Source organism: Phyllostomus hastatus, unplaced genomic scaffold (assembly GCF_019186645.2).
Source record: "Phyllostomus hastatus isolate PE091 unplaced genomic scaffold, TTU_PhHast_1.1 phas_contig_29, whole genome shotgun sequence".
NCBI lineage: Eukaryota > Metazoa > Chordata > Mammalia > Chiroptera > Phyllostomidae > Phyllostomus > Phyllostomus hastatus.
The window spans coordinates 5,337,502-5,363,593 of NW_025333835.1; the positions used below are offsets into that span (position 1 = coordinate 5,337,502).

The 26,092-nt window shown below is 36.8% G+C and overlaps 1 protein-coding gene across 4 annotated transcripts in view; it reads left to right on the top strand.

Moving 5' to 3' along the window:
- VWA8 (von Willebrand factor A domain containing 8) overlaps nt 1-26,092 on the top strand; it is a 421,660-nt gene that overhangs the window by 118,229 nt on the left and 277,339 nt on the right. For all 4 annotated transcript variants that reach the window (XM_045839249.1, XM_045839250.1, XM_045839252.1 and 1 more), the window contains exons 13-14: nt 16,170-16,330; nt 18,303-18,416. In XM_045839249.1, coding sequence (XP_045695205.1) covers nt 16,170-16,330; nt 18,303-18,416 — 275 coding nt within the window. The remainder of the gene's footprint in view (nt 1-16,169; nt 16,331-18,302; nt 18,417-26,092) is intronic.

Below are 26,092 nucleotides of genomic sequence, written 5' to 3' on the forward strand. Positions count from 1 at the left end.
TTGTATCACTTCTATTAATGTCCTGAACTGTTAACTTAGAATTGTTAGGTTTAGTTGTTAACACATTTGTGTTTTGTTTTGTTTTTCCAGCTGATTCAGATTCAGCTGCCATTTATTAAATATCCACTAGGTGCCTGCCATTATCTCATTTAATGCTGAAGATATTTTACTCACTTTACCCATTTATCATTTTGTAAGGAAGTGGCAGAATTGAAATTGAAGCCCAGCTTTCCTCATACTGTCCTCATCCTTCCAGCTGTGCTACTTTCCCTGTGAGCTGCCTGGGAAGGGGTTGAGTGTTGTTGAGTGAGGACAAATTCTGCATCTGACCCTGGTGTCTTTATTGAATACTGAACAGTTTATTAGTACTTACAACAACTTCGATTTTAGATCTTAATTGCTTCCTTTTTTAATAAGGCTAGTATTATCAAAACTATTTAAAATATAATTGATTGCTACTTTCCCACCTGTTCTAACAGAGTCAGACATTTGTGATAAAATATAGCAAAGTTTGTAATACTATTTGAATAGCGTGATTCTTTAGTTTGTGTGTACTGGGGTTTTACTTATAACATATCTGCTGATTACCTTTCTTTTTGAAACTGTCCTTACCCTTTTAAAAATATACTTAGCTGTGTGTGAACATCACTTCGAAAGCTTTAATAAGTTGGTTTACTTTAAAATATCTATAAGTTGTGGATTTTGTTGTGGACAATATCCTCTTGCCTGTGTAAAACTGAGAAGGATTGATTTTAGGGTATGAGGTAGCTAACAGTATTTCTGTGAGAGATAGGCAACAGTATTTAGATTTACCCAGTTAGGCCAAAGCAGTCCTACGAATGCAGGCCTCCTCGTGCTGGCTGACGCCTCAGTCTCATTGCTCTCTGACAGTTTTTTTCAGTTTCCAGTTTTGTGTATGTGAGATCGCTTAGTAGAACCTGGGTCATGTACAGAACTCAAGCTATAAGGCATCTAGGAAATTTCTAGTTTTCTAGCCTCTAGAGTACAGGAGGGATAGGAGAAGGGTTTGTGATTGGGTATCTTCATTGAATATACTCATATATTACATTATTGCACTTACACTGATCTTGACTTTATATTTTATGACTCATTAAAATGGCCTTTTGTTCAGTTATTAGTGAGACAGTGGGTTTGATCTCTAGTTAGCTTTATTTTTATTTTTACTTTCTATTTTTAATTTCTCAATTGAATTTATTGGGGTGACATTGGTTAATAAAAGCATATAGGTTTCAGAGGAGGTAAAATTCTATACCACATTCATCTGTATACTGTATTATGTGTTTACCACCCCAAGTCAAGTCTCCTTCCATCACCATTTATTCTCACTTTACCCTCTCTCAACTCCCTCTGCCCCCCTTACCCACTGGAAAACACCATGCTATTGTTTGCCTATGAAGTTTCTTCTTTTTTATTTTTTTCCTTAGTCCCTTTTACCCAGCCCTCCCACCTGCTCTACTCTGAAAGCTGTCAGTCTGTTTTCTGTATCTGTGAGTCTGCTTTTATTTTGTTTGTTAGCTTATTTTCTTCATCAGATTCCACATACAAGCAAAATCATGCAGTACTTGTCCTTCCCTGACTGGCTTATTTCACTTAGCATAATGTTCTACAGGTCCATCCATGCTGTTGCAAAAGGTAAGATTTTCTTCTTTTTAGTGAGAGAGTATATCCCATTGTGTAAATGTATCACAGCTTTTTTATCTGCTCATCTAGTAATGGGCATTTGGGCTATTATAAATAATTCTGCAGTGAACTAGGGGTGCATGAATTCTTTCCAATTAGTGTTTTGGGTTCCTTCAGATAAATTCCCAGAAGTGGAATTGCTGGGTCATAAGGCATTTCCATTTTTTATTTTTTTGAAGTGACTGTACTGCTTTCCACAGTGGCTGCACCAATCTGCATTCCCCAAAACAATGCAAAAGGATTCCCCTTTTTCCACATCTTTGCCAGCACTTGTTGTTTGCTGATTTATTGATAAAAGCCATTCTGACAGGTGTGAAGTGATAGCTCATTGTGGTTTTAACTTGCATTTTTTTGATGATTAGTGACTCTGAGCAACTTTTCATGTCTATTGACCATCTGTATGTTCTCTTTAGAGGAGTGTCTATTTAGATACTTTGTTCACTTTGTGATTGGATTTTTTTATTTTATGGTGTGGACTTTTATAAGTTCTTTATAAATTTTTAATATTAACCCCTTATGAGATGTATCTTTGGTGACTATGTTCTTCCATTCAGTGGGTTGTCTTCTTATTTTGTTGATGGTCTCCTTTGCTGTGCAAAAAACTTTTTAGTTTGATGTAGTCTCATTTGTTTATTGTTTTTTTTTTGTTTCCCTTGTCTGAGGACATATATCAGAGAACATATCATTATGAGAAATGTCCAAGATTTTTCTGCCTATTTTTTCTTCTAGGATTTTAATGGTTTTGAGGCTAACATTTAAGTCTTTAATCCATTTTGAGTTTATTCTTGTGTATGATGTCAGAAGGTGGTCTAGTTTTATTTATTTATTTTTTTTTGCATATATCTGTCCAATTTTTCCAACACCATTCTGAATAGACTGTCTTTATCTCCTTGTATATTCTTGCCTCCTTTGTCAAATATGAATTAACCACAAAGGTGTGGGTTTATTTTTGGGCTCTCTCTTCTGTTCCATAGATTTTTTTTAATACTAGTAATATGCTGTTTTGATTGCTATGGCCTTATAGTATGGTTTGCTGTTAGGTAGCATGATTTCTCCAACTTTGTTCTTCTTTCTCAGGATTGCTGTGGCTATTTGTGTCTATTTATTTCATATAAATTTTTAGACTATTTGTTCTAGTTCTGTGAAATAGACCATTGGTAGGAATTGTGTTTAATTGCATTGGGTAGTATGGACATTTTAATGATGGTAATTCTTCCTATTCATGAACACAATATGCTTCCACTTATTTGTATGTTCTTCAGTTTCTTTGTTCAGTGCCTTATAATTTTATGAGTACAGGTCTTTTACATTTTTGGTTAAATTTATTCCTAGGTATCTCTTTCTTTTTGAAGCAGTTGTGAATGGGATTGTTTTCTTAGTTTTCCTTTCTGATAGTTCATTATTGGTGTATAAAATGCAACTGAACCCTGGCTGGGTTGCTCAGTTGGTGAGAACATTATCCTATACAACAAAGGTTTGTGGTCTCAATCCCAGATCAGGGCACACACCTAGGTTGTAGGTTTTAGCCTCAGTTGGGGAGTGTATGGGAGGCAACTGAGTGATATCTCTCTCCCACATTGATGTTACTTATCTTCTTCTCTCTCTAAAGTCAATAAACATATCCTTGGGTGAATATTTTTAAAAATATAAGCTGATTTCTGGATATTTTATACCCTACTTTACTAATTTTATTTATCAGTTCTAGTAGTTTTTTTATCGAGTTTTTAGGAGTCCCTTTATACAGTATCATATCATCTGCAGATAATTGCAGTTTTTTTCTTCCTGTCGAATTTGGATACTTTTATTTCTTCTTATTGTCTGATTGCTGTGGCTAGGATTTCCAGTACTATGTTGAATAAGAGTGGTAAGGGCTGATGTCCTGGTCTTGTTTTTGATCTTAAGGGGAATGCTTTAGTTTCTGCCTGTTGAGAATGATGTTGGCTGCGGATTTGTCATAGATGGCCTTTATTATATTTAGGTTATGTTCCCTCTAATACCACTTTGCTGAGAGTTTTTACATAAATGGGTGCTATAATATATCAAATGCTTTTTCTCCATCTATTGATATGATCATGTAGTTTTTATCTTTAATTTTGTTTATGTGGTGTATCACTTTCATTGATTTGAGGTTATTGTACCAACTTTGCATCACAGAATATATCCCACTTGATCATGATGTATGACCTTCTTAATGTATGGCTGGATTCGGTTTGCTAATATTTTGTTGAGGAATTTATGATGTATGTTCATCAGGGGTATTGGTGTGTAATTTTCTTTCTTTTAGTGTATTTACCTACTTTTGGAATTAGGATAATTAGGATATTGTTGTTCTCTTAAAAGGAACTTGGGTGACCTCCCTCCTCTTGAATTTTTTGGAATAATTTGAGAAGGAGAGGAATTAGTTCTTATTTGAATGTTTGGTAAAATCACCACCGGTGAAGCCATCTGGTCCAGGACTTTGGTTTGTCGAGAGTGTTTTGATTACCTCTTCAATTTCACTAGTTATAATTTGTCTATTCAGTTTCTTTTATTCTTCTTGATTCAGTTTTGGAAGAGTGTATGTTTCTAGAAATTTATCCATTTCTTCCAGATTGTCCCATTTGTTGGCATATAGTTTACTTTATTTTTATTATATTTTATTGATTGTGTTATTACAGATGTCCTGATTTTCCCACTTTGCTCCCCTCCACCCACTACCTCCTACTCCCTCAGGCAATACCCCCACCAGTTCATGCTCTTGGGTCACAGAGTGTAAGTTTTTTGACTACTCCATTTCCTATACTGTATTTTACATCCCCATGGCTATTCTGTAACTATTTGTACTTCTTAATCCCCTCACCTCTTCACTCACTCTCCCATATCCCCTTCCTATCTGGTACACATCAAAACACTCTCTGTATCCATGACTCTCTCTCTGTTCTTGTTTGCTTAGTTTGTTTTTTAGATTCAGTTGTTGATATATATGTATTTTTGCCATTTTATTGTTCCTAGTTTTGATTTTCTTTTTCTTAAATAAACCACTTTAACATTTCAAATAATAATGGTTTGGTGATGATGAACTCTTTAAGTTGTTTTCTTGTCTGGGAAGCTCTTTATCCACCCTTCGATTCTAAGTGAGAGCCTTGCTGGATAGAACAATCTTGGCTGTAAGTCCCTGCTTTTCATGACTTTTAATATTTCTTGCCAGTCTCTTCTACCTGCAAAGTTTCTTTTGAGAAATCAGCTGACAGTCTTATGGGAACTACCCTATAGGTAACTAAGTTCTTTTCTCTTGCTGCTTTTAAGATTCTCTCTTTATCTTTAATCTTTGGCATTTTAATTATGATGTGTCTTGGAGTGGGCCTCTTTGTGTCCATCTTGTTTGGGATTCTCTGTGCTTCCTGGATTTACATGTCTATTTCCTTTACCAAATTAAGGACATTTTCTTTCGTTATTTTTCAAATAGATTTCCAATATCCTGCTCTTTCTCTTCTCCTTCTGACACCCCTATCATATGACTGTTGGACCTGTGGAAATTGTCCCAGGGGCAGCTTATGCTATCTTCCTTTTTTTGGATTCTCATTTCTTCTTGCTGTTCCGATTGGTTGGTTTTTCTTCCCTATGTTCCAAATCATTGATTTGATTCTCAACTTCATCTGCTCTACTTTGTATCCGTGTAATGTGTTCTTTATTTCAATTAGTGTATCCTTCATTTCTTACCGGATCTTTTTTATGCAGCTGAGGTCCTCACTAAGCTCTTGAGCATCGTATTAACAAGTGTTTTGAACTCTGATAGATTGTTTATGTTGATTTTGTTTAATTTTTTTTTCTGTAGTTTTGATCTGTTCTTTCATTTGGGCCCTGTTTCTTTGTCTCCTTGTTTTGGCAGCCTTCTTGTGTTTGTTTCTATGTATTAGGTAGAGCTGCTTTGATTCTGTGTCTTGGTAGTGTGGCCTAATGTAGCAGGAGTCCTACAGAGTCCAGTGGCACAGCTTCCCCTGTCACCCAAGCTGGGTCCTCTAGGTGCACCCTTCATGTGGGCTGAGTATACCCTCCTCTTGTTGTTGAGCCTTAGTTACTGTTGGTAGATCAATGGGAGGCATTTATCTAGGCCAGTCATCTTCAAGGACTGGCTGTGATCACTTAACACCAATGTCCACCTTCTGTGGAGGATCAGCTGTTCAGTGACATGGTGGTAGTGCTCTGATGTGGTCTGTTGCTGTCCACTGGGTGCATTGGCTGTGCGGTTTCCTGGGTGTTGTAGGCCAGGGTGAGCCCCCACTTGTGTTTTCCTGGGGTCACCCTGCCTGAACTAAAAAGCAACCTGAGATGACTGCTACTTGTGCTGGGCTTGGACATTCTCAGGTGACACCAATCTGTGAATCTAGGCTGGCTGCTGCTGGTGCAGAGTCTGAAGCTCACTGAGGGCAATTGTTAATTGTTTGAGAGGATTTAGGAAGTTTTGCAGCATGAGCCCAAATGAGCCATTCATATGGAAAAGCAGCTTGGGTGGATTCATACTTTGGGTGGGGTAGAGTCTCTGGGGATCTCCAAGGTAGGTCAAACAATGTTAGTTATGTTAATGGAATCTGTGATATGGCAATAGCTCTACAGCTCTGTGGCTCTGTGGGGAGAGAGCTTAGAAAAGGGACAGTGGCTTCTGCTCACCTTGATGCCAGACACTTCAGTTTTTCCCTGTGTGCCACCTGTGCCTTTCAAGCTTCTGCCATGGTGCTGGAGCTCAAAGGGAATGAGTCTAAGTAGGTGATTCTGTGGTTGTTTCTTTAGCAGGAACTGGTTGGGGCTCCAGCAGTTTCTGGCTCAGTACCTGCTGGGTTTTGCAGCCAAAAGTTGTGGGGACTTATCTTCATGGCACTGGAGCCCTGGGCTGGAGGGCCTGGTGTAGGCCTGGGACTCCTTGCTCCCAAGATATTACTCCCTATTTACCACATGTGGGTGTGGGATCAACCAATTCTGCATCTGCACCCTTCCTACTAGTCTGGATGGATGTGGTTTCTTTAATTCTGTATTTGTCAGACTTCCATTCAACTTGAATTCTGACACTTGTAAGTGATGGTTCCTCCATATTTTCATTCCAGTTTTGATGTGGTTGTGTGAAGAGGTGAGCTATGTCTGCCTATGCCACCATCTTGACCAGAAGTTAAAAATTAAATCATTTTTGATAGAATTGAAATATATTAGAAATGTTCAGTGGTGGCCATTGCCCTCCTTCTTCATCAGGATTCCTGATGTGACTTCACCTCAGTAGTGCAATGGGCAGAGAGTCAGAAAAGTGAGTATTTGGTCACAGTGAGTGTGATGGGAATTCTGTGGCCAAGACAGTCAGGGAGGCTGGTAGGGGCCTTGATTGAGAATTCACAGAGCGTGGTGGCATATAGTTTTTCATAATATTTTCTTACAGTCCCTTGTATTTCTGTGGAATCAATTGTTACTTCTCTTTCCTTTCTGATTTCACTTATTTGGGTCCTTTCTCTCTCTCTCTCTCTCTCTCTCTCTCTCTCTCTCTCTCTCTCTCTTTTTGATGAGTCTGCTTAACAGTTTGTCAGTCTTGTTATCTTTTTAAAGAACCAGCTCTTGGTTTCATAGACTTTTTTGTATTGCTTTTTTATATTCTTTCTTTTATATCTGCTCCTATCTTCATTATTTCCTTCTACTTACTTTGGACTTTGTTGTTATTTTTCAAGTTCACTTAAGTGTAAAGTTAGGTAGTTTATTTAGTTTTTGTTTCCCTGTTTGTTTCTTTAGGTAGGCCTTTAATGCTTAGGACTGTTTTCATTATCTCCCTTTTAGGACTGCTTTCATTATCTCCCGTAGATTTGGGGTTGTTGTGTTCTCAGTTTTATTTGTTTCAAGGGAACTTTTGTTTTCTTCCTTGATGTCTTTGTTAACCCATTTGTTGTTTAATAATATGTTATTTATTCTCCAGGATCTTGTGTATTTTTGTTTTTATTTTTTTCTTGTGCTTGATTTTTAGTTACATAACATTATGATCAGAGAAGATGTTTGATGTGATGTCCGTCTTCTTAAATTAATTTAGACTTGTCTTGTGTCCTAACATGTTGTCTATCCTAGACAATATTCCAATGTCTCTTGAAAAGAATGTATATTCTACATCTTTGGGGTATCAATTATATCCATCTGATTTACTGGGTCATTTAAGGCCACCATTTCCTTGATGATTTTCTCTCTGGAAGATCTATCCTGTGATGTCAATGAGGTGTTAAAGTCCCCTGCTATGATTGTATTATTGTGGATCTCTCCTTTTATGTCCATCAAGATTTTTGCTTTATATATATAGGTAGTCCTATGTTGCATTCATAAATGTTTACAAGTGTTATATCTTCATGTTGTATTGCTTTCTTTATCATTATGTATTGCCCCTCTTTGTCTCTTATTGTAGTCTTTGTTTTAAAGTTTGTTTTGTCAAATATAAGTATTGCTACTCCACCTTTTTTCCCCTTTCCATTCGCATAAAATACCTTATCCCATCCCTTTATTTTTAGTCTCTGTGTAGCTTTTGTTATGAGATGGGTCACTTGCAGACAACATATATGTGGGTTTTGTTTTCCCATCCCTCCATTCAGCTATCCTATGTCTTTTTTGGGAGCATTTAAGCCATTTACATTTAAAGTAATCATTAATAGGTATGTATAGTATTTATCACCATAGTTTTAACTATGTTCCTCTGTTTTTCTTCTCCTTTTCCTTCTCCTTCTTCTCCTTTCTTCCTCCTCTTCCTCCTTCACGTAGGCCCTTTAACATTTCTTGTAATATTGGTTTGGTTGTTAACACACCCCTTTAGCTTTTTCTTGGCTGGAGTCATCTTTATTTCTACTTCAATTTCAAATAATAGCCTTGCTGGTCTTTGTTGTAGCTACTTGTTTTTCATCACTTTGACTACATGATGCAGACCCCTTCTGCTCTGAAATGTTTCTGTTAAGAAATCAGCTGACAGTCTTACAGGAGCTCCCTTGTAGGTAACTAACTTTCTCTGGCTGCTTTTAATATTTTCTCTTTGACTTTAATCTTTGCCATTTTAATTATGATGTATCTTTGAGTGGACCTCTTTGCATCCATATTTTTGGGACTCTCTGTGCTTCCTAGACTTTTGTGTCATTTTCTTCACCAGGTTAGAGCAATTTCAGTCATTATTTCTTCATTTAGGTTCTCAATCCCTTGCTTGCTTTCTCTGTCTCTCTGGTACCCCTATGATGTGGATGTTGTTGTGCTTCATGTTGTTCCAAACGACCATTAAGCTATGATCTTTTTAAACAAATTCTTTCGTTTTGCTGCTCTTATTGCATGTGTGCTGTTACTTTGACTTCTAAATTACTGATTCAGTCCTATATTTCATCCAACTTACTGTTTACTCATCTTAGTGTATTCTTCATTTCAGATATTGTATTCTTCACTTCTGACTGGTTCTTTTTGATGGTTTCTGTATATTTTTTTATGTTGTTGTAAGTACAATTTGTTCTTACTAAGAAGTTCACTAAGTTCCTTGAGCATCTTTATAACCATTCTTTTGAATTCTGTGTCTGGCAAATTGCTTGCCTTCATTTCATTTAACTCTTTTTCTAGAGATTTCTCCTGTTCTTTCATTTGGAGCATGTTTCTTTGTTTCTCTACTTTGGCTGTCTCTTTTTGTTTATTTCTATGTATCAAGTAGATCTACTATGATGTCTCCCAGTCTTGGTAGGATGGTGTTATGCTGTAGGTGTTCTGTGGGACCCCCATGGTGCAATCTGCTTGATCACCTGAGCTGGTTGCTCCAAGAATGTCCATAATGTGGGTTATGTGGCCTTTCCTGTTGTTATTGAGTCTTGATTACTATTGATCCATTTGTGTGTGCGGTTGGCCTTCGGGCTGGCCGACTGACTGTCAAACCTGAGCACAGTGTATGAGCTGCAGTGCAGGTGCTGACCACAGGAAGCAGAATTTGCCTTGGTAGGATTTGGTGCTTGTCGAGATTTCTCTTTGGGTATGCTGCTTGTGAAGCTAATTGGATCTTGCTCTGATAATATCTGATGCTGGCCACTGGATGTGTTGGTTCTGGGCTTCTTGGCAGGGACTCTGGTTCAGTCCAATGTCAGATGCTGCCTGTAACTTGTCCTTGGCAACCTGGTGGAGTTGCAAAGTGATCCACACTTTGTGGCTGCTTCTGTTGGGCCTGGGTGTGTGTGAGATGCAAACCAAGGCTGGCTTTAACCAGCACTGGGCTCAGGAATAGGACAGCAGAAGTCTCAAGGAAACCTAAGGTCTACCCCCACCTGCCTCTATCAACTGTGTGCCTGTTAGGCTCAGTCACAGAAGGAGCCTCTGGGGATACTTGAGTTGCTAGGTTTTCAGCGAGTTACCAGATGGGGCCAGAGGTATTTACCAGATCTATATATGTACAAACTCGATGCCAGTGTGCTGTGTCTTAGGCCACTCAGCAAGTATCCCATGGTGTACCAAGTGTAGCTGCTACCTATTTGGTGCTTGCATACATTCGTGGTGGTGCAAGGTCTCAGGGAGTTGTCATGATGAGGTCTGCAGTGTTTATCAGGCCAGAAAATACCAAGATATGGCCTTGTGAAGGGGAAGCTCTGCACTGGTTGGGTATGTGAGGGAATAATTTCCCCTGTCCTAGAGCCACACAACTCAGTCTGTTCCAGATTCTGCCATTAGCCTGATCACAGCAGGGTGGGGCTGCTGGTAGTTGGGAGAAGTTGCTGGTCAGGCTTGGGAGGAGTTAGGGGGTGTGGCCTCTGCCTTAGTGCCACACGACTCAGTCCCGGAAGCTGCCCAGATCTCAGCAGGGTGAAACCACCAGAAGTCAGGAGGTTGGAGCTTCTGGGAACCTGGAGAGTGGAACAATGCATCTCCCATGAGGAGGAGATGCCAGTCAGGTTCATGGGAAAGTGGGGGTAATGGCCCTGCCACAAAACCACACTACTCAGTCACTGGTTGCAATGAAGAGAGCTATAAGTGATTCAAAATTAACTTCTTTCCATCAATAGCAGAGCAACTTAAAACAGTAATGGTACTGTGTAACAACATGATTGTGTACATTAAAAGAGCATTTATTATACATGGGATATGTTAAAAATAGTTCTTTAAAGGAAGAACTAGAAGGAGAAGCATGGAAGTGTTTACAAATAATTTTACAGTAGCTGTAAAACAAGAGGCCCTTTTGTCTGAGATCAAACATAAATGACACTGAAGAATGTTGGCAGCATGCCTTGCATTCTGTTCATAGAGCATGCTTACATTGTAAATAATGGCTTCATTTCTATTCCAGGGCCTAAAAATTATTAAAATTCTGTGTTTATGCAATATTTATGCAGGATTCTGCCAAGAATAGTACAGACATTATTAATCCCTTATTGCAAATTTGAAGGCTTATATTAGCTAGTCTTGGTGTATTTTATTCACTTAAATTCCAGATTTTCTTAGTATAATATTTATACTACTGGTAAGATATATTTGAGTAGGATAAGTTTTGCTTCTTTGAGCAAAAATAAGTTTTGCTCAAAGAAGCAAAACTTATTTGAGGTAAACTTGGAAAGCCTACAGAATTCCAGCTAGTTTCTTCTGGGTAAAAATCATTAATATTTATTAACTTGAATAAAAAAATACCCACTGTTTATATTTTTAATTCAGAAATAAGAAAATGAAGAATCATATACATGTTGATATATAATTACTATTAACTAAAGCATTAAAGCATTTTAATTTTACTCTTTTGGATATATACTTAAATATATTTTTAACAGGAATGGAGACTAGCTGCATTTGGTGGCATTCAGGGAGTAGTCACTACTTTCTGACTCTTCTCCAAGAAATTGAGAAATAGCTTTTGTCAAGGGCAGCCTGGGAAGTCTGCATTTGTTATATTAACTCTGTCATGTACGCACTGATTGAATTGGTTGCCATATTTGTCATAGTAATATTCTTGAGGACTGCCTGGCTCCTCTGCTATTAGCTGTGTGTCCTTGTTTGGGTAAGCCATTTAGCCTCTTTGTTACTCAGTTTTCTGATCTGCAAAATGAAGACAGTAATTGTATTGATCTCTTAGAGTTATATAAGGATTACATGAATTAATTTATGGTAAGTATTTGGCACCTAGTAAGCTCTCCATCAATATTAGCTACTATAATTATTGTTATTTCTATTAACTTGTTAACACACTGTTCTTTATATGATGACCTGATCCATGCGACAAATTTTTCTCAATTTCATTATCAAGAATTGTAGTTCTGGTGCTCTTTTGATGTCAATGCTGTGGTTATTATGACTCTATGTGATGTTTTTTATGTTACCTTTTTTTTGTGTTCAATATTAGATTAGATTTGCTTTTTAGGCTCTTATAATTCATTTTGTGTATCATCTTTACTTTTCTTGATTTTATCTTCCCTTTTTTAGTTTTCTTTAGTTATTTTAAGTTTTGTAATACATATTTTTCAAGCCAACTTAATTACTTTCTGAAACTCTTTTGGGTTCATATATGTAGTAAACGTGTGTATTTATTTAACCTAGTTGAGGTGATACTCTGTATGCACTTTGATATGCTACTTTTGCTATAATCATTTAAATTTTCTATCAGAAAAATTATATATTCATTAGAATGTACATTTTTATTCTTATCAACATTGATATTTAAAGAGAAAGATAGCTCAAATTTCTTTATACACTAAAAATTCACTATAATGCTTTCAGTTGTTTTTCAAATATTATGCCTTGGAAAATTAACTCTAATCTGATTCTAGCCACTAAACACACAACTACTTTTTGCAGTTATTTTATCAAAGTAATGACTTATATCCAAGTTTCTAAGAGAATTCCAGAAAGAATTAGTGCTTACCATTCAAAGGTACTAAAAAGCTTAAGGTACACAATTGTTTTGGGATTCAAATGTATATTCTCTGATACATTCTATTCAGTTAGGTTTCTTCTCATTTTATTGGTACATTTCTATTTTGAGAAGGACTTCTTTGTTGCACATCAAAAATTCCAAATGACATAGAATCTTGAGAGATACATGGGTCTTTTTCAGGGATGTGAATGAAGACTGAGGTGTTGAAGGCTAGACAATGGTAGCTGTAAAGGAACTAGATTCCATGTCCTGTTGTTCAAAAGTGTTTAAGGAAACACGAAGGAAATGGTTAAGACTCTATGAGATCATTAGCACTATTTATATTCTGTCAAGTTCAGAGTTTCAGGGATATGAAAATATAGGCAAAGATGGAGACATTCATCTTTCTTGATTTTTATTAGTGCACTTTCAAATGCTCATATGGAATAAGCACACTTTCTTTTTAAATTTTTGTGTTTCCACTTGCTTTAAGGATGTGTGTGTAGGTGGGAAGAATAAGGAAATCATATATTTTTAACATTTCCATGCTGTACGGTTAAAATATAAAGATCTTACATCAATATCATGGTAATAAAACTCCAAATATTCTCTAAACAAAAACACTTGAAAGTGCTCTTACTCTATTTTAAAAGTTAGCTTATTATTGAAATTAATTCATATCACTGATCCATTTTAGACTCTGCTGAAAAAGTTATGTTAATTAAGTTAGATTAGGCTCATTTGCTCTCTGAAAGTTTAGTTTTATTTTCCTTGTGCTTTTACAGAATTGAAAATAACTTTCACATCATGGAGAATTACTTCTGATTATAACAAATAATGTGGAAACTGGGACCAATGATCTCTTTTGAAAAAGCTGGAATTTCGTCTTTTCTCCCAATATAGGATCTTAATTATGAAAACCAATCACTTGTTCTAATGGAGTTTTTTTCTCTTTATGAGGGTTTTTATTTTAATTCAAAGATATATTAGAAATGGAGAATAGCTCTTTTAAACATTATAGTATACAGAGAGTTTAGATGATAAAACTGAACTGAATTAGTCTTCTAAGAAATGTCAAGTATTTTCCATTTTCTATTTATCCCTCTGATGATTGAGGAAAGGGAGAATATTTCTGGTCTGTAGTTGCAGTTGGTATTAATAGCATTGAGTGGTGTTATCTGTTACTGCTTGTTGTGTGGCAACAAATTATCATTTTGTTTACTTCATTAAGAATAAGGGAGTCTCAGACTGCTAGGTTGGAAAAGAGGAGCTATATGTATTGATTGTCTTTCTCATCACTGTTATTAGTATTTACTTAATTGAATGGGACAAGTACTGTAGACATTGTGTGAGTTAACAGATATGAAAGTACTTCGGAATCATGACCACAAAGTAGTGCTTATTCATGTTGTTCACAGAATGGTGATTTATGATGTGTTGATATGAAAGTGAAGAATTTTCTCTATTGAAAAACAACTTTTTAAAAAAAGTTATCAATTGCTAGCCTTAGCTCCTTGGGAGTCTATAGCTCTTCTGCCAGTGTCACATTCCTCATTTCTGTTCCTGGGTTCAGGCCAAAGACTCCAGAGCTGAGTCTGGGTCAGGATGCCATCACCTATTATCAGCTTGAAGCAAGGATTTTCAAACCTAACACCCATCTATTTCTTTAAAAATATGTTATCGATGGCATCAAAGGCATCTTCACATTACTTCCTCCCTGAATACCAACAGGACTTATATTACTTCAAAATATCAAAGGAAACAAGGCCCACTCTTTCTTTTTTTCAACTTTTACACCATTTTGTTAAGCATTTTGTATGTTCTCATGCAATCTTATAATTCCTATTAAAATGAAAGGGTATAGTACATAGGATGGGACAAAGTTGGACATTAACTTAAATGACTCTTGTGTTTCCCACCTGGGAGGCATGTCAGAGATCACCTACACAATGTTTAATGAAACAGGTGGTAAGCCCTAGTTTGAATCTGTTGAATCCAAATATTCAGAGTAATGGTGCCTAAGCTTATATATTTTCCAAAAGTTCACCCAGCTGTTTCTGATACATATCTTTGATTTAGAACCACTATGCCAAAGAATGTTTTCTGTTTGTTTTATTCTCTAGGACAGTATGTGATGTAACTGTATAGTGAATATTTTTCTGGAATAAGTAGTACCAAGAGTTTTCTTTAAATTTACCTGTTTTTATATTAACTTTAAAAAGATTTCATATATTTATTTGTGTATAGTTATATATGCGTATATGTGTATATATCTGTATACACATATCTGTATATCTGTATATATGTGTATATATATATACACACACATACATACTTACATACATACTTGATGTTTTCACCATTTGATTGTGAAAATGACCCATGATTCATTCCACATTTCTTGCAGGGTAGTCCATTTCCTGGTATATAGCAAAGCCGTGAGTGGGAACGAGCTCATTCTCACCATGAACCATCTTAATAAACACTGATGATGGTGATAGATGTAGTCTTGGCCACTTAGAGTGACATGCTCATATAGATTGTATAGAATTTAAAATTCTTAATTGAGGAACTATATAAAACTAATGAGTTAAGCTAAATTTTTATAGTGGCCAAAGCCATCCCTTTGGAGCTGTGGGGGTCTTGCTGAGTTTGAATGTTACTGTTTCTCAAGTGTCTTTATGATTTAATATAAGCCTATTCATACTTCCTAAGTCAGTACTTTTTTGAAAGTGAGAACATTGGTTTCAATACAGATTTGTTGCCATTATGAATATATGAATATAAACAAATTCATTAGTTTTCTATCTGCTTGAACCTTGAAGTGGGTATCGCAAAATTACAAAAGACTTGATTTTTGGTTAAAATTGTCTTTTGTTTGATATAAGTAGCACAAAATGTATCTGAAGCTGATAACAGAAACTACTGTCTTCAACATTAATGCATTTAAGAAAACTTGTTCATATTATATGGCACCAAATTATTTTATAGTAGACTTTTATCTGCTACTACTATTAATACTTTGCTTACATCTGTTATGCTGTTTTCATGTTAGCACATTTAAGAAATTGCTTGTAAGTGCCGTGCTGTTGTTTGTCAATCTCTGTACCTCATCTGCTGACTGTTCTCCTCAGTTTCCTCCATTTTTAAGCCCCTTTAAATATAATGAATAACGTTGATGCTTCCTAGCATGGCTTTTCAGGAGCTTGTCAACTATGAGAAAAGGCATATTATAGATAAGCATCGCCACTCATTGAGTTTGTATGGCTTCTTATTCTTAAAAAGGAATTCATACATTTCTATCCCTGCAGGGATAGAGCTGATAGAGTTAGTCATTAAAATCAGGTAGCAATTACTACCATCACTTGTATAGATATCAGATGAACAATTTAAAAGTGGAGAAATGCTAAATGAAAAGAAAAAGAAATCGTTACTTTTAACTGTGTTATGCGGATGAGTAATAGGGGGAGAAAACCTCCAATGGCCAAGAAAAGCTTCTGAATATCTCTTCTTTTGATAAGTTGGAGATGAATTCCTAGTTGTTGTATGTAATGTTCAGAGAGAGCTAAATAAGCGGCCATTCATGTCTTAAAAACTAACTCCAAATTTTTTTTGGTGGGTTTGGCTTTAGGATATGACAGCGCGTGATCTGCTACAGCAAAGATACACTCTTCCAAATGGAGACACTGCCTGGCGGTCCTCGCCCCTTGTGAATGCTGCTCTGGAAGGGAAGCTGGTCCTCTTGGATGGCATTCATCGTGTCAATGCAGGCACACTCGCCGTGTTGCAAAGGTTTGTGTGAGTCAAATGAGAGCAAACCTTCACAAACCTTCAATGAGAGCACACCAAGTAAACAGTGGATGTAGAACTCTTTCATTCTTGTTTTCTAAAACTGGGTTATGTAGATACTTAAAACTTATAATTCTGTATCCAAGTAGAATAGCAAATTCTTTCAAAAAAGTGTGTTTTAAGGAAACTTTTAAGTAGTGATTTTGAAAGACTTGTATATGCTTAGTGTGTGTGTGTGTGTGTGTGTGACAAGTCACATAGCTCAAGTTTCTACAGTTTGTCGGAGTCATAGCTCCACTGTTTACAAACTCCTTAGGAATCATTGGTTTAAATAATGGTTGGTTTTGTTAGCATTTTTTTTTGAGAGAAAATGTAGTTCCTTATATAAAATGTATAATGGCTGTTTTATTATACTTTTAAGCTAAAAAGCTCACTTTGTGTTTACAAACATGACTATTTGTTTAACTGCTGTTCTCTTATTGCAGTTTTAGGTGGGAAAAATATCCATACATTCCTAATTAACTTCTCTTGAATTTAATATTAAGAAATTTTATGTATGACTTTCAGTAGAAAATATTCCCATCTTATATCAGTGATGATACTGATTTTTTGTTGTCACAGCTTGATTCTATCACTTGTAGATAGTATTTGGTTTTTAACTTTGACTTATCAGGAAAGTTCAAAGAAGTGGTATAACTTTTCAAATATTTTTTATCTTGAAAATGTGTAGATACCAAGTAAAATGAAAGATTCTAAAATCATTGTGTTAATCTTGTTGAGATTTGAGAGCATTTAAAAATATTTTCAGTGATTTATCATAAGTAATACATAGGTTTATAATTTTTTCTCTTCTAAACAGACAAAAGCAGACACAAAATAACACTTCCTCTTTTATTAGCCATCTCTTGTCCACTAGGACAAGTAATAGTAGGGCAGTTACCATTAATTGAGTACTTACTCTGTGCTGGGTATTGTGCTAAGTCAGAATGTCTCAGTGTCTCAACTTGGGAATCACCTTTTGTGTGTGAAGCTTAAAAGTCACTGATCCCTGAGCTCTAGCCACCTTGAAATTTCAAAAGGTGCACCTAACCCTTTCCAGGAGATGCTAATATGGAGCCAAGATTGAGAACAAGTGTATTAAGTATATGTCTTCCATTAACTATATAATTTTCACAGCCATACTGTGAGGTTCATGTTATAGCCCTAATTTTATAAAAGATAAAAGTTTAAATTAGCTGGTCATTCAGCTAATAATGTACAGGGCTGGTTTTGAACCCAGGTTCAATGGACTCCACTGCCCATGCTCCTAACCTCTGCATCATGAACCCTCCCTTCCCCTCAGTGCTGATCAAGTCAACATTGTGTGGGACACTGTGACGTGGGCATCAGGAGACTTGGTGGTTGGTGCAAGACCTAGAGGAGCACTTTTCAACCTTTGCAACATTTGGAAGACAGCCCTGTTTGTGATGTGGATGGTTAGGTCGGCACCACAGTAGATATATGAAATAATACTAGTTATTTTATTATAGAGATTTTTGATATTTTTGATATTTTAAATCCTATAATTCCAAGGATAGAAACATTTTTATAATACAACTATTAAAAAGTTACATTGAACTCAATGGAGCATGTGCCAACTGCCTTGCACATTAATATGCACCTTATGGTTATCCTGAATGTCTCATTCATCTCGTTCATCTGTTTTGACATCCCCTTCCTCCTTCCCCTTTCCTTCTTCTCCTTGTCCCCCCTCCCCGTCCACATCTAGTATGCATGATTACTGCCATTCAGTGCAGAAACCATAGTTTTACCAACTGTAACAACACTAGCCAACTTGAAACTTTGAAATGTGCATCTAAAATTTGGACTCAATACTTGTCAGTAACAATGGACATTATTACAATGTTAACTGATGGATCCTACCTCTAATAACTTCAAAACTGATTTGTTTTCTGACTTCCCTCCATTCCATTAGGTTGATCCATGATCGAGAGCTAAGCCTCTATGATGGTTCTAGGTTGCTGAGAGAAGACCGGTATATGCATTTAAAGAAGGAGCTACAAATGTCTGATGAGCAGCTACAGAAGAGGTAATTTATGATACATTGCTCTTATTTTTATTGTCAAGTGTGCCTTTGTTTTCTTATTCTTCTAGCCATGGGGTCAGACCAATATAACTTTGAACAGCTTGATAATTGGTATCCTGGGCATGCTTGTAGTTTGGTACTTCTTAAAACTTGAGGTTATGATCCAAGATGGACTCTGTACTCTCAGCCTACTTTTACATAAGTGTTCAAACATGTTATAGGGACATTAGTTTTAAGAAGGTAGTTCTTCTTTGTCCTAGCCAATCAGTTTTTGTCCCATATTTTATATCTTTTCAACAAGTAGAGAAACAAAAAGTTTTGTCATGAACTCGGCCCACTCTCCTAAGAAATCATCAGTTATTAGTGGGTATGCCACCTGATGCAGGATTATCCTTTGAGGCTTAAACATTTTTCAGAGACACAACCCCCAAATGCAATGTATGAGACTTGACTAGATCCTGAATCAGGACATAACATGAAAATAGATATAAAAGAAACAGTGGTGACAATTGGGTAAGCTTAAATATGGGCTATATATATTATATGAGATTGAATTAATATTAATTTTCTTAAGTCATAATGGTATTGTGGTTATGAAGGTTAATGTTCCTATTCTTAGGAGACACATGCAGAGATATTTAAGGGATGAAGTAGAAAGATGTCTACAATTTACTTACAAATGTTTTAGGGGGAAAAAGGTGTGTGTGCATAAAAACATACACCACACGGAGACAAAGAGAGCAAGAACAACTGGTGAAATGTAGGTGAAGGATGAATGGGTATTCTATTCTTTAAAATTTTCTGTGGGTTTGAAATTTTCAAAATAAAAAGCTTGAAGGAAAATATTTCTTTCTGCTGCATACTATACTTTTCCTTAGAGGAGTTTTGGCAATATAACTTATTTTCTGCCTCATTACTTTTCCATGGCTATTTTGACATAGTTAGAGATTTGCTACTTTGTAGAATTCTTCGTCATTTAATTGGATCTTATTTAATTGAAGCTTCACCTCCTTCCAAAGGGGTTGCTGCTATTTTTAAAACATTAAAATTCTATAAATGATAGGTAAGTGTACTTATTGTATTTATGTTTTAAGGAGAGTTTTGTTTAAAAATTGCCTTGGAATTTTTTCAGAGAGGAAATGTTAAATTTCTTACTATCACTGTATAGATTATTTAAAAATTCACTTGATTACACAGCTATTTATGCCTCTGAGGTAGATATTGTCAAATTTCTCTAGCTCAATAAATGGTTTGATTGAGTGTTAGGGAGGCAAGTTATGAGGATCCCATTCATTTCATACCTTCAGTTTATAAAATTCAGCTTTTATGTACTGTTTGCATGTGAAACATTTGTCAGGGAAGAGTTTTTATTTTTCAGGGAGATGAATCAAAGCAGTTGGGCAGTAGCTATCAGCAAGCCTGCCAGTCAGTTTCCCTTAGGACCTCAGGAGCATTGTGTTTGTAGCCAAACATCCAGGAAGTGATGACCCTTTTTTACAAAAAATACCCACGTTCTCCCTAATGGTCACAAGTAGTGTTACAAATGAAAACACTTTCAGGAAGAGTAGCACTGAGCATCAATTCAGGGTTTGCACTCTCTAAACTAGTGTCCCATCTTTCCTTGACTGGTGTTGCTCAGTGGGTAGGGTGTCATCTCACAAACCAAAAAGTCACTGGTTTGATTCCTGGTGTGGGCACATGCATGGGCTGCAGGCCAGGTCCCCAGTTGGGGACATGCGAGAGGCAACTGATACATGTTTCTCTCCCTCGCATTTTCCCTCCCTTCCCCTTTTTCTCTAAAAATAAATAAAGAAAATCTTTAAAAAGTGTCCTATCTTCTTCATTGTTGATTTTCAGCTCTCCCATGAATGTAAACCAGACCCAATTCTGTCTCCAAAATCACTCTGAATAAGTAGAGACAGGCCACAGCACTGCTTGGTTTTATTCACTTTCTTTTTCTTTTCATTTGAATTTTTATTATTGTTAAACATTCATGAAACTTGAGCCAGATAGTTTTTCAAAGCTTTTTATTTAAAATATCAGTCCTGTCATCTGTTCTAGGACACTCCCATCTATCACTCCCCAAAGGCTACCACTTTCAACTCTTGTCTGTTTCTTTTGGTATTTACCTCCATGTCACTAAACAATATACTTTCAGTGATACTCTTGGTTTATTTTCAGTGCTAGGCACTATCTAGTGATTTCCTATGATGAAAAATTAAGGTTTAGCCCTCTTCCATCACCCCTTTTCCCATTATACATACATACTCTCTCTTTTTCATTCTTTTTAAACAGTTATGTAGTACTTTTGGGAACTTTATTGAGTGTTTGCATTACTATCACAACATTAGAACTATACACTGCTGAGCCAGTCAGTAAACTATAGTTATTTATCCTTTTTTACATACATTTTGTTTTCCTAAAGTTAATACTTACCTACATATGAAAAGTGGCAGATATATAAATAAATAATTACAGTGCACCCAGCTTGGCAAATTTAGACACCGGTTGGCCTTTCTTAGGAACAATTTCTATATTTGTGTTTGGCAGGACTCCTTTAGTTACAAATAACAAAAAAAACGTTCATTGTCGTAAAAAGGAACTTAATAGTATCTCACATTTTCAGCAGAAGGGCTAGGATGCATCTGTGCCTCAGAAAGTAACTGGAACCTAGGACTTTAATCTTGTCAGGACTCTGTCTTGCTCTCTATCGTTGTTTCTAATGTCATAGTATCTGGCACATAGTCGATTACTTAATCCATGTTTTTGAGTGAGTAAATAAATCTTGACCTAGGATAAATTCTAGGACACTGAAGGTAAAGGCAATTCTATTAATCTAGTTTTAGATGATCTTCTAAGCTAGCAATGTTTCTTTTTATGAACCTTCTTACTGGGAAGACTTTGCCTTTTAATGATAAGTCTGATGCCATTGGGGCTCATGATTAACAGCTAACAGTGGGCTACCAGGCCCACTGTGAAATCCTATATTTGATTCCTTTGCCAAACTTCATTATATATCATGTGGGTGATATTGTCAGTTTTAATCAATTCTACTCAAAACCCCAGTAGAAATATCACCTCTAAATGGTAATATCCCTGCTAAGAGAAAGGAGAGATGAAACTCAAACATCTGCCAAGATATTCATGAAAACCAAAATACAGGTATAAAACTGTCCTTTCTCTCCAGAAATGGACTGTCCATTGCCATTAACTATTATAACAGAACCCAATAGTTAAGTTAGGCAGCTAGACTATCAGGAGTCAGGGTATATGTGGAGAAAAAATGGATAAGTACTCTAAGGATTTCACATAAGAAAAAGTTATCCCAATTCAACAGGTAGGTCCACCAAGCCCCAGACTGCTTGATCTGTAATTTGAGAGGCCACACCATAATTTGTAAGCCAAGGAAAAACAGTTTTTAGAAATGTTCATGTGAAAGGTCTGGATGAATTCACGAAAGCTATCAGACATCATTTCATTTCTCTAGGTAGAGAGAAAAAGACATTTACAGATGTTCAAGCAGGGCACAGAGTGATCTGTTCAAAGGAGTTGTTCTAGGTCACAGGTGGCAAACACTAGGCCCGCAGGCCGAATGCAGACCGATTCCAGCCCTTCACCTGGTTTTATCTGGTGGCAGCACCGACCTCCTTGCCCCTAGTTACGGAGTAGTTACATTTATACAGTCCTAAAATTACATTTGGCCCTTTGAAGGCAACTGCAAGGCTGATGTGGCCCCCAGTGAAAATGAGTTTGACACCCCTATTCTAGGAGAAGAGGGTGTGATTACAACATGGACAACACCAGAATGTCTTGAGGGTAAAGTGACCACTCAGGATTTCTAGTATTCAGACAGTCACATGACAGACTGGACACAGAAAATTCTGTGATTCTGGAAAAGTTATTCCATTTTCCACTTCTGCTATGTCGTTTGCTATAATCCAGAGATCTTTGTTCATGACTCAGCAACAGATGTTGGATTCATCCCTGATCCCCTTTTCTCCTAGTTAGAAGAGCAATTAACATGCGATCAATGTAAGTGATTAGAATTTAAGTAAGATGATGGTCATTGCTCAAGACATATATTGTCTGTGGCTTGCTTTTTGGTACTGACTCACAGAGTACCTTCATTAGGTAAACTGGCCCAATTTAAAGAAGATAGTTTCTGAGACAACAGGTATGTTGGACAGAAAAGTATATGCTAACTATAGAAACAGTTATCAAAGTATTGAATAACAGGACTTCTCCTGTTATTTTCCTATTCAAGGACCTTTTTTTTGCTAGATTCTCCCAAAAGGCTCCCTTACTTATAAATTGGTCATATGGAAAGTGATTTCCTCATGATATTAGGTTCTCCAAGTCTGAAAGTTAGAGAACAGAGTATTCCTGAGGTCCTGCCAACTCCTTTCAGGTGGTTTCACATACTGGCGGGTAATACGAAGGCTGAAGTGGTAAATAATTGAGAATTAAGATAGAAGCACTATTAAAATTAAAAATCAAGGGTAACTTTAATTTTACTGGAATTTAACAACAAGTAACAAGTGGAACTAAAGAAATGCTTTAACTTTAGATAAATGGATATTGTTTCCTGAAGATTAAAAATTTTAAAAGCATAAAGATCTTATGAAAAATATTTTAATATAGTTTATTGATTATGTTATTACAGTTGCCCCATTTTCCCCCTTCACTCCCCTCCACCCTGCACACCCTCTCCCACCCACATTCCCCCCCTTTAGTTCATGTCCATGTGTCATACTTATAAATTCTTTAGCTTCTACATTCTCCATACTGTTCTTGCCCTCCCCCTGTCTATTTTCTACCTACCATCTATGCTACTTATTTTTTGTACCTTTTCCCCTTCTCTCCTTCTCCCACTCCCCTGTTGCTAACCTTCCATGTGATCTCCATTTCTGTGGTTCTGTTCCTGTCCTAGTTGTTTGCTTAGTTTGTTTTTGTTTTTGTTTTTGTTTTAGGTGTGGTTGTTCATAATTGTGAGTTTGCTATCATTTTACTGTGCATATTTTTTATCTTCTTTTTCTTAGATAAGCCCCTTAAACATTTCATATAATGAGGGCTTGGTGATGATGAACTCCTTTCACTTGACCTTTTCTGAGAAGTAGTTTATCTGCCCTTTCATTCTAAATGAAAACTTTGCTGGATAGAGCAATCTGGGATGTAGGTCCTTGCCATTCATGACTTCAAATACTTCTTTCCAGCCCCTTCTTGCCTGTTAGGTCTCTTCTGAGAAATTAGCTGACAGTCTTATGGGCACTCCTTTGTAGGTAACTGTCTTCATTTCTCTTGCTGCTTCTAGGATTCTCTCCTTCATTTTAATGTTGGGTAATGTAATTATGATGTGCCTTGGTGTGTTCCTCCTTGGGTACAACTTCTTTGGGACTCTCTGAGCTTGCTGGACTTCCTAGAAGTCTATTTCCTTTGCCAGATTGGGGAAGTTCTCCTTTATTATTTGTTCAAGTAAGTTTTCCACTTGTTACTCTTCCTCTTCTTCTTCTGGTACCCCTATGATTCAGATGTTGGAATGTTTAAAGATGTCCTGGAGGTTCCTAAGCCTCTCCTCATTTTTTTGAATTCTTGTTTCGTCCTTCTTTTGTGTTTGGTTGTTTGTTTCTTTCTTCCTTCTGGTCCACACCATTGATTTGAGTCTCAGTTTCCTTCCCATCACTGTTGGTTCCCTGTGCATTTTCCTTTATTTCAGTTAGTGTAGCCTTCATTTGTTCAACTAATTTGTGACCAAATTCAACCAATTCTGTGAGCATCCTGATTCCCAGTGCTTTGAACTGTGCATCTGATAGGTTGGCTGTCTCTTCATTGCTTAGTTGTATTTTTTGTCTCGATATGCCTGTTATGTAGTGAGGGGGTGGAGCCTTTGGTGTTCACCAGGGCAGGGCAACCCAGTTGCTGGGTTGTGATACTGTATGTGGGGGAGGGTTCTGAGAGGGAACAATGGTGCTTGCTCCACTCTCTGCTGGATTTCAGTCCCTTCTGCCTCTTTCCTCAAGCAGACTGCGTCCTTCTGATGCTGATTTCCATGTGGGTGGGTTTGTGTATGTTCTAGGACCCTGTAACTCTCTCCAGTGAACTCTCCTGTGAGACTGGGAGTTTCTCCCGGAACCTCAGTCACCACAGGTGTTTTCAACTGGTGTTTTGAGGCTTTATTTCCCTGAGCTAGAGCCCTGAGTTGCACGGTCTTTCTCGCTCCCCAGTTTCTCCTGGTTTATCTGCACACGAATGTGGGACCACCTGGCTGCCAGCCTCCTTGTGTGCCAAACCCCTCCACAATCCACCACCTTGCTGGGTCCGTCAACCACCACTTTGCTGTGACCCCTCTCTACAGAGCCGTCCAACTCCACCCCTCCTACCAGTCTGGATGAATGTTTCTTCTTTAACTCCTTGGTTGTCAGACTTCCATACAGTTCAATTTTCTGTCAGTACTGGTTGTTTTTTTCCCTAAATTTTTGTTGTCCTTATTTTGGTATGCGAGGAGGCACACTGTGTCTACCTACACCTCCATCTTGGCTGGAAGTCCTGAGTTGAAAAATATATTTTTTAAGATTTTGTGTATTTATTTTTAGAGAGGGAAGGGAGGGAGAAAGAGAGAGAGAGAGAGAAACATCGATGTGGGGTTGCTGGGGGCCATGGCCTGCAACCCAGGCATGTGCCCTGACTGGGAATCGTACCTGAGACACTTTGGTTCGCAGCCTGAGCTCAATCCACTGAGCTATGCCAGCCAGGCCTGGAAAATATTTTAAAAGTAAAAATATTGAGGTCAGTTTGTTTAGGGGTTGTGAGTATAAATTTATATATATTAGTTTCTGATGCTTGTCAGCAATAAAAAGGAGTAAATTATTGATATACGTAACATGGTAGATCTCAAAATAATTTTGCTTAGGAAGCCAGACCAAAAAGAGTACATATTGAGTGATTTACATAAAACTCTAGAAAACACAGATTATATAAAATAACTGTAAAGAGAGATTACAGAGAGATTACAAAGGAGTTTGAGGATACTTTAGGGGTCACAGATGTGTTCATTCTCTTGATTGTGATAATGGTTTTATAGATGTATATACATATCAAAAATTATCAAACTGTACACTTTAAATATGCAGTTTATTATATACCAATTATACTTCAAAAAAGCTATAATAAAACAAAAAAGAAAGATTATAATAAACTCCAAGTTTTTGAAGGAAATATGCTACATTTTGTCAAATTTATATATTAAGGAGCTTGAAAAAATGATGTAGTTTTCTATAAAGACATTAGTCATGAACCAGAAGAGGGTTTTGTGACTGGCCCCCACACTGGAATACTAATGTTCCACTTTAGAACCTAGAAGTTATGTAGTTCTGGACACAGCCCGTATTTCCCCTTTTTTGTATGCAATGTAACAAATTGCATGTACACATTCCTTACTCATCTTTATACCACCTAAGGTGTAATGTAATACTTGGAAAAGAACAGATGCTAATTAAATATTTAAATAAATTCATTGCTGTAGTTAATAACCATCACTGCAAGAAACTTTTTAAAGACTTGGTGACAAGGACAAAACAAAAGTCAGTGTTACAGAACAGATTCATGGGAGGGGAATGATATACAATTACCTAATGGATCCCCTCTTCTCCTGGGGTCCCCTGTACTAGGTTTGCCTTGCCTGC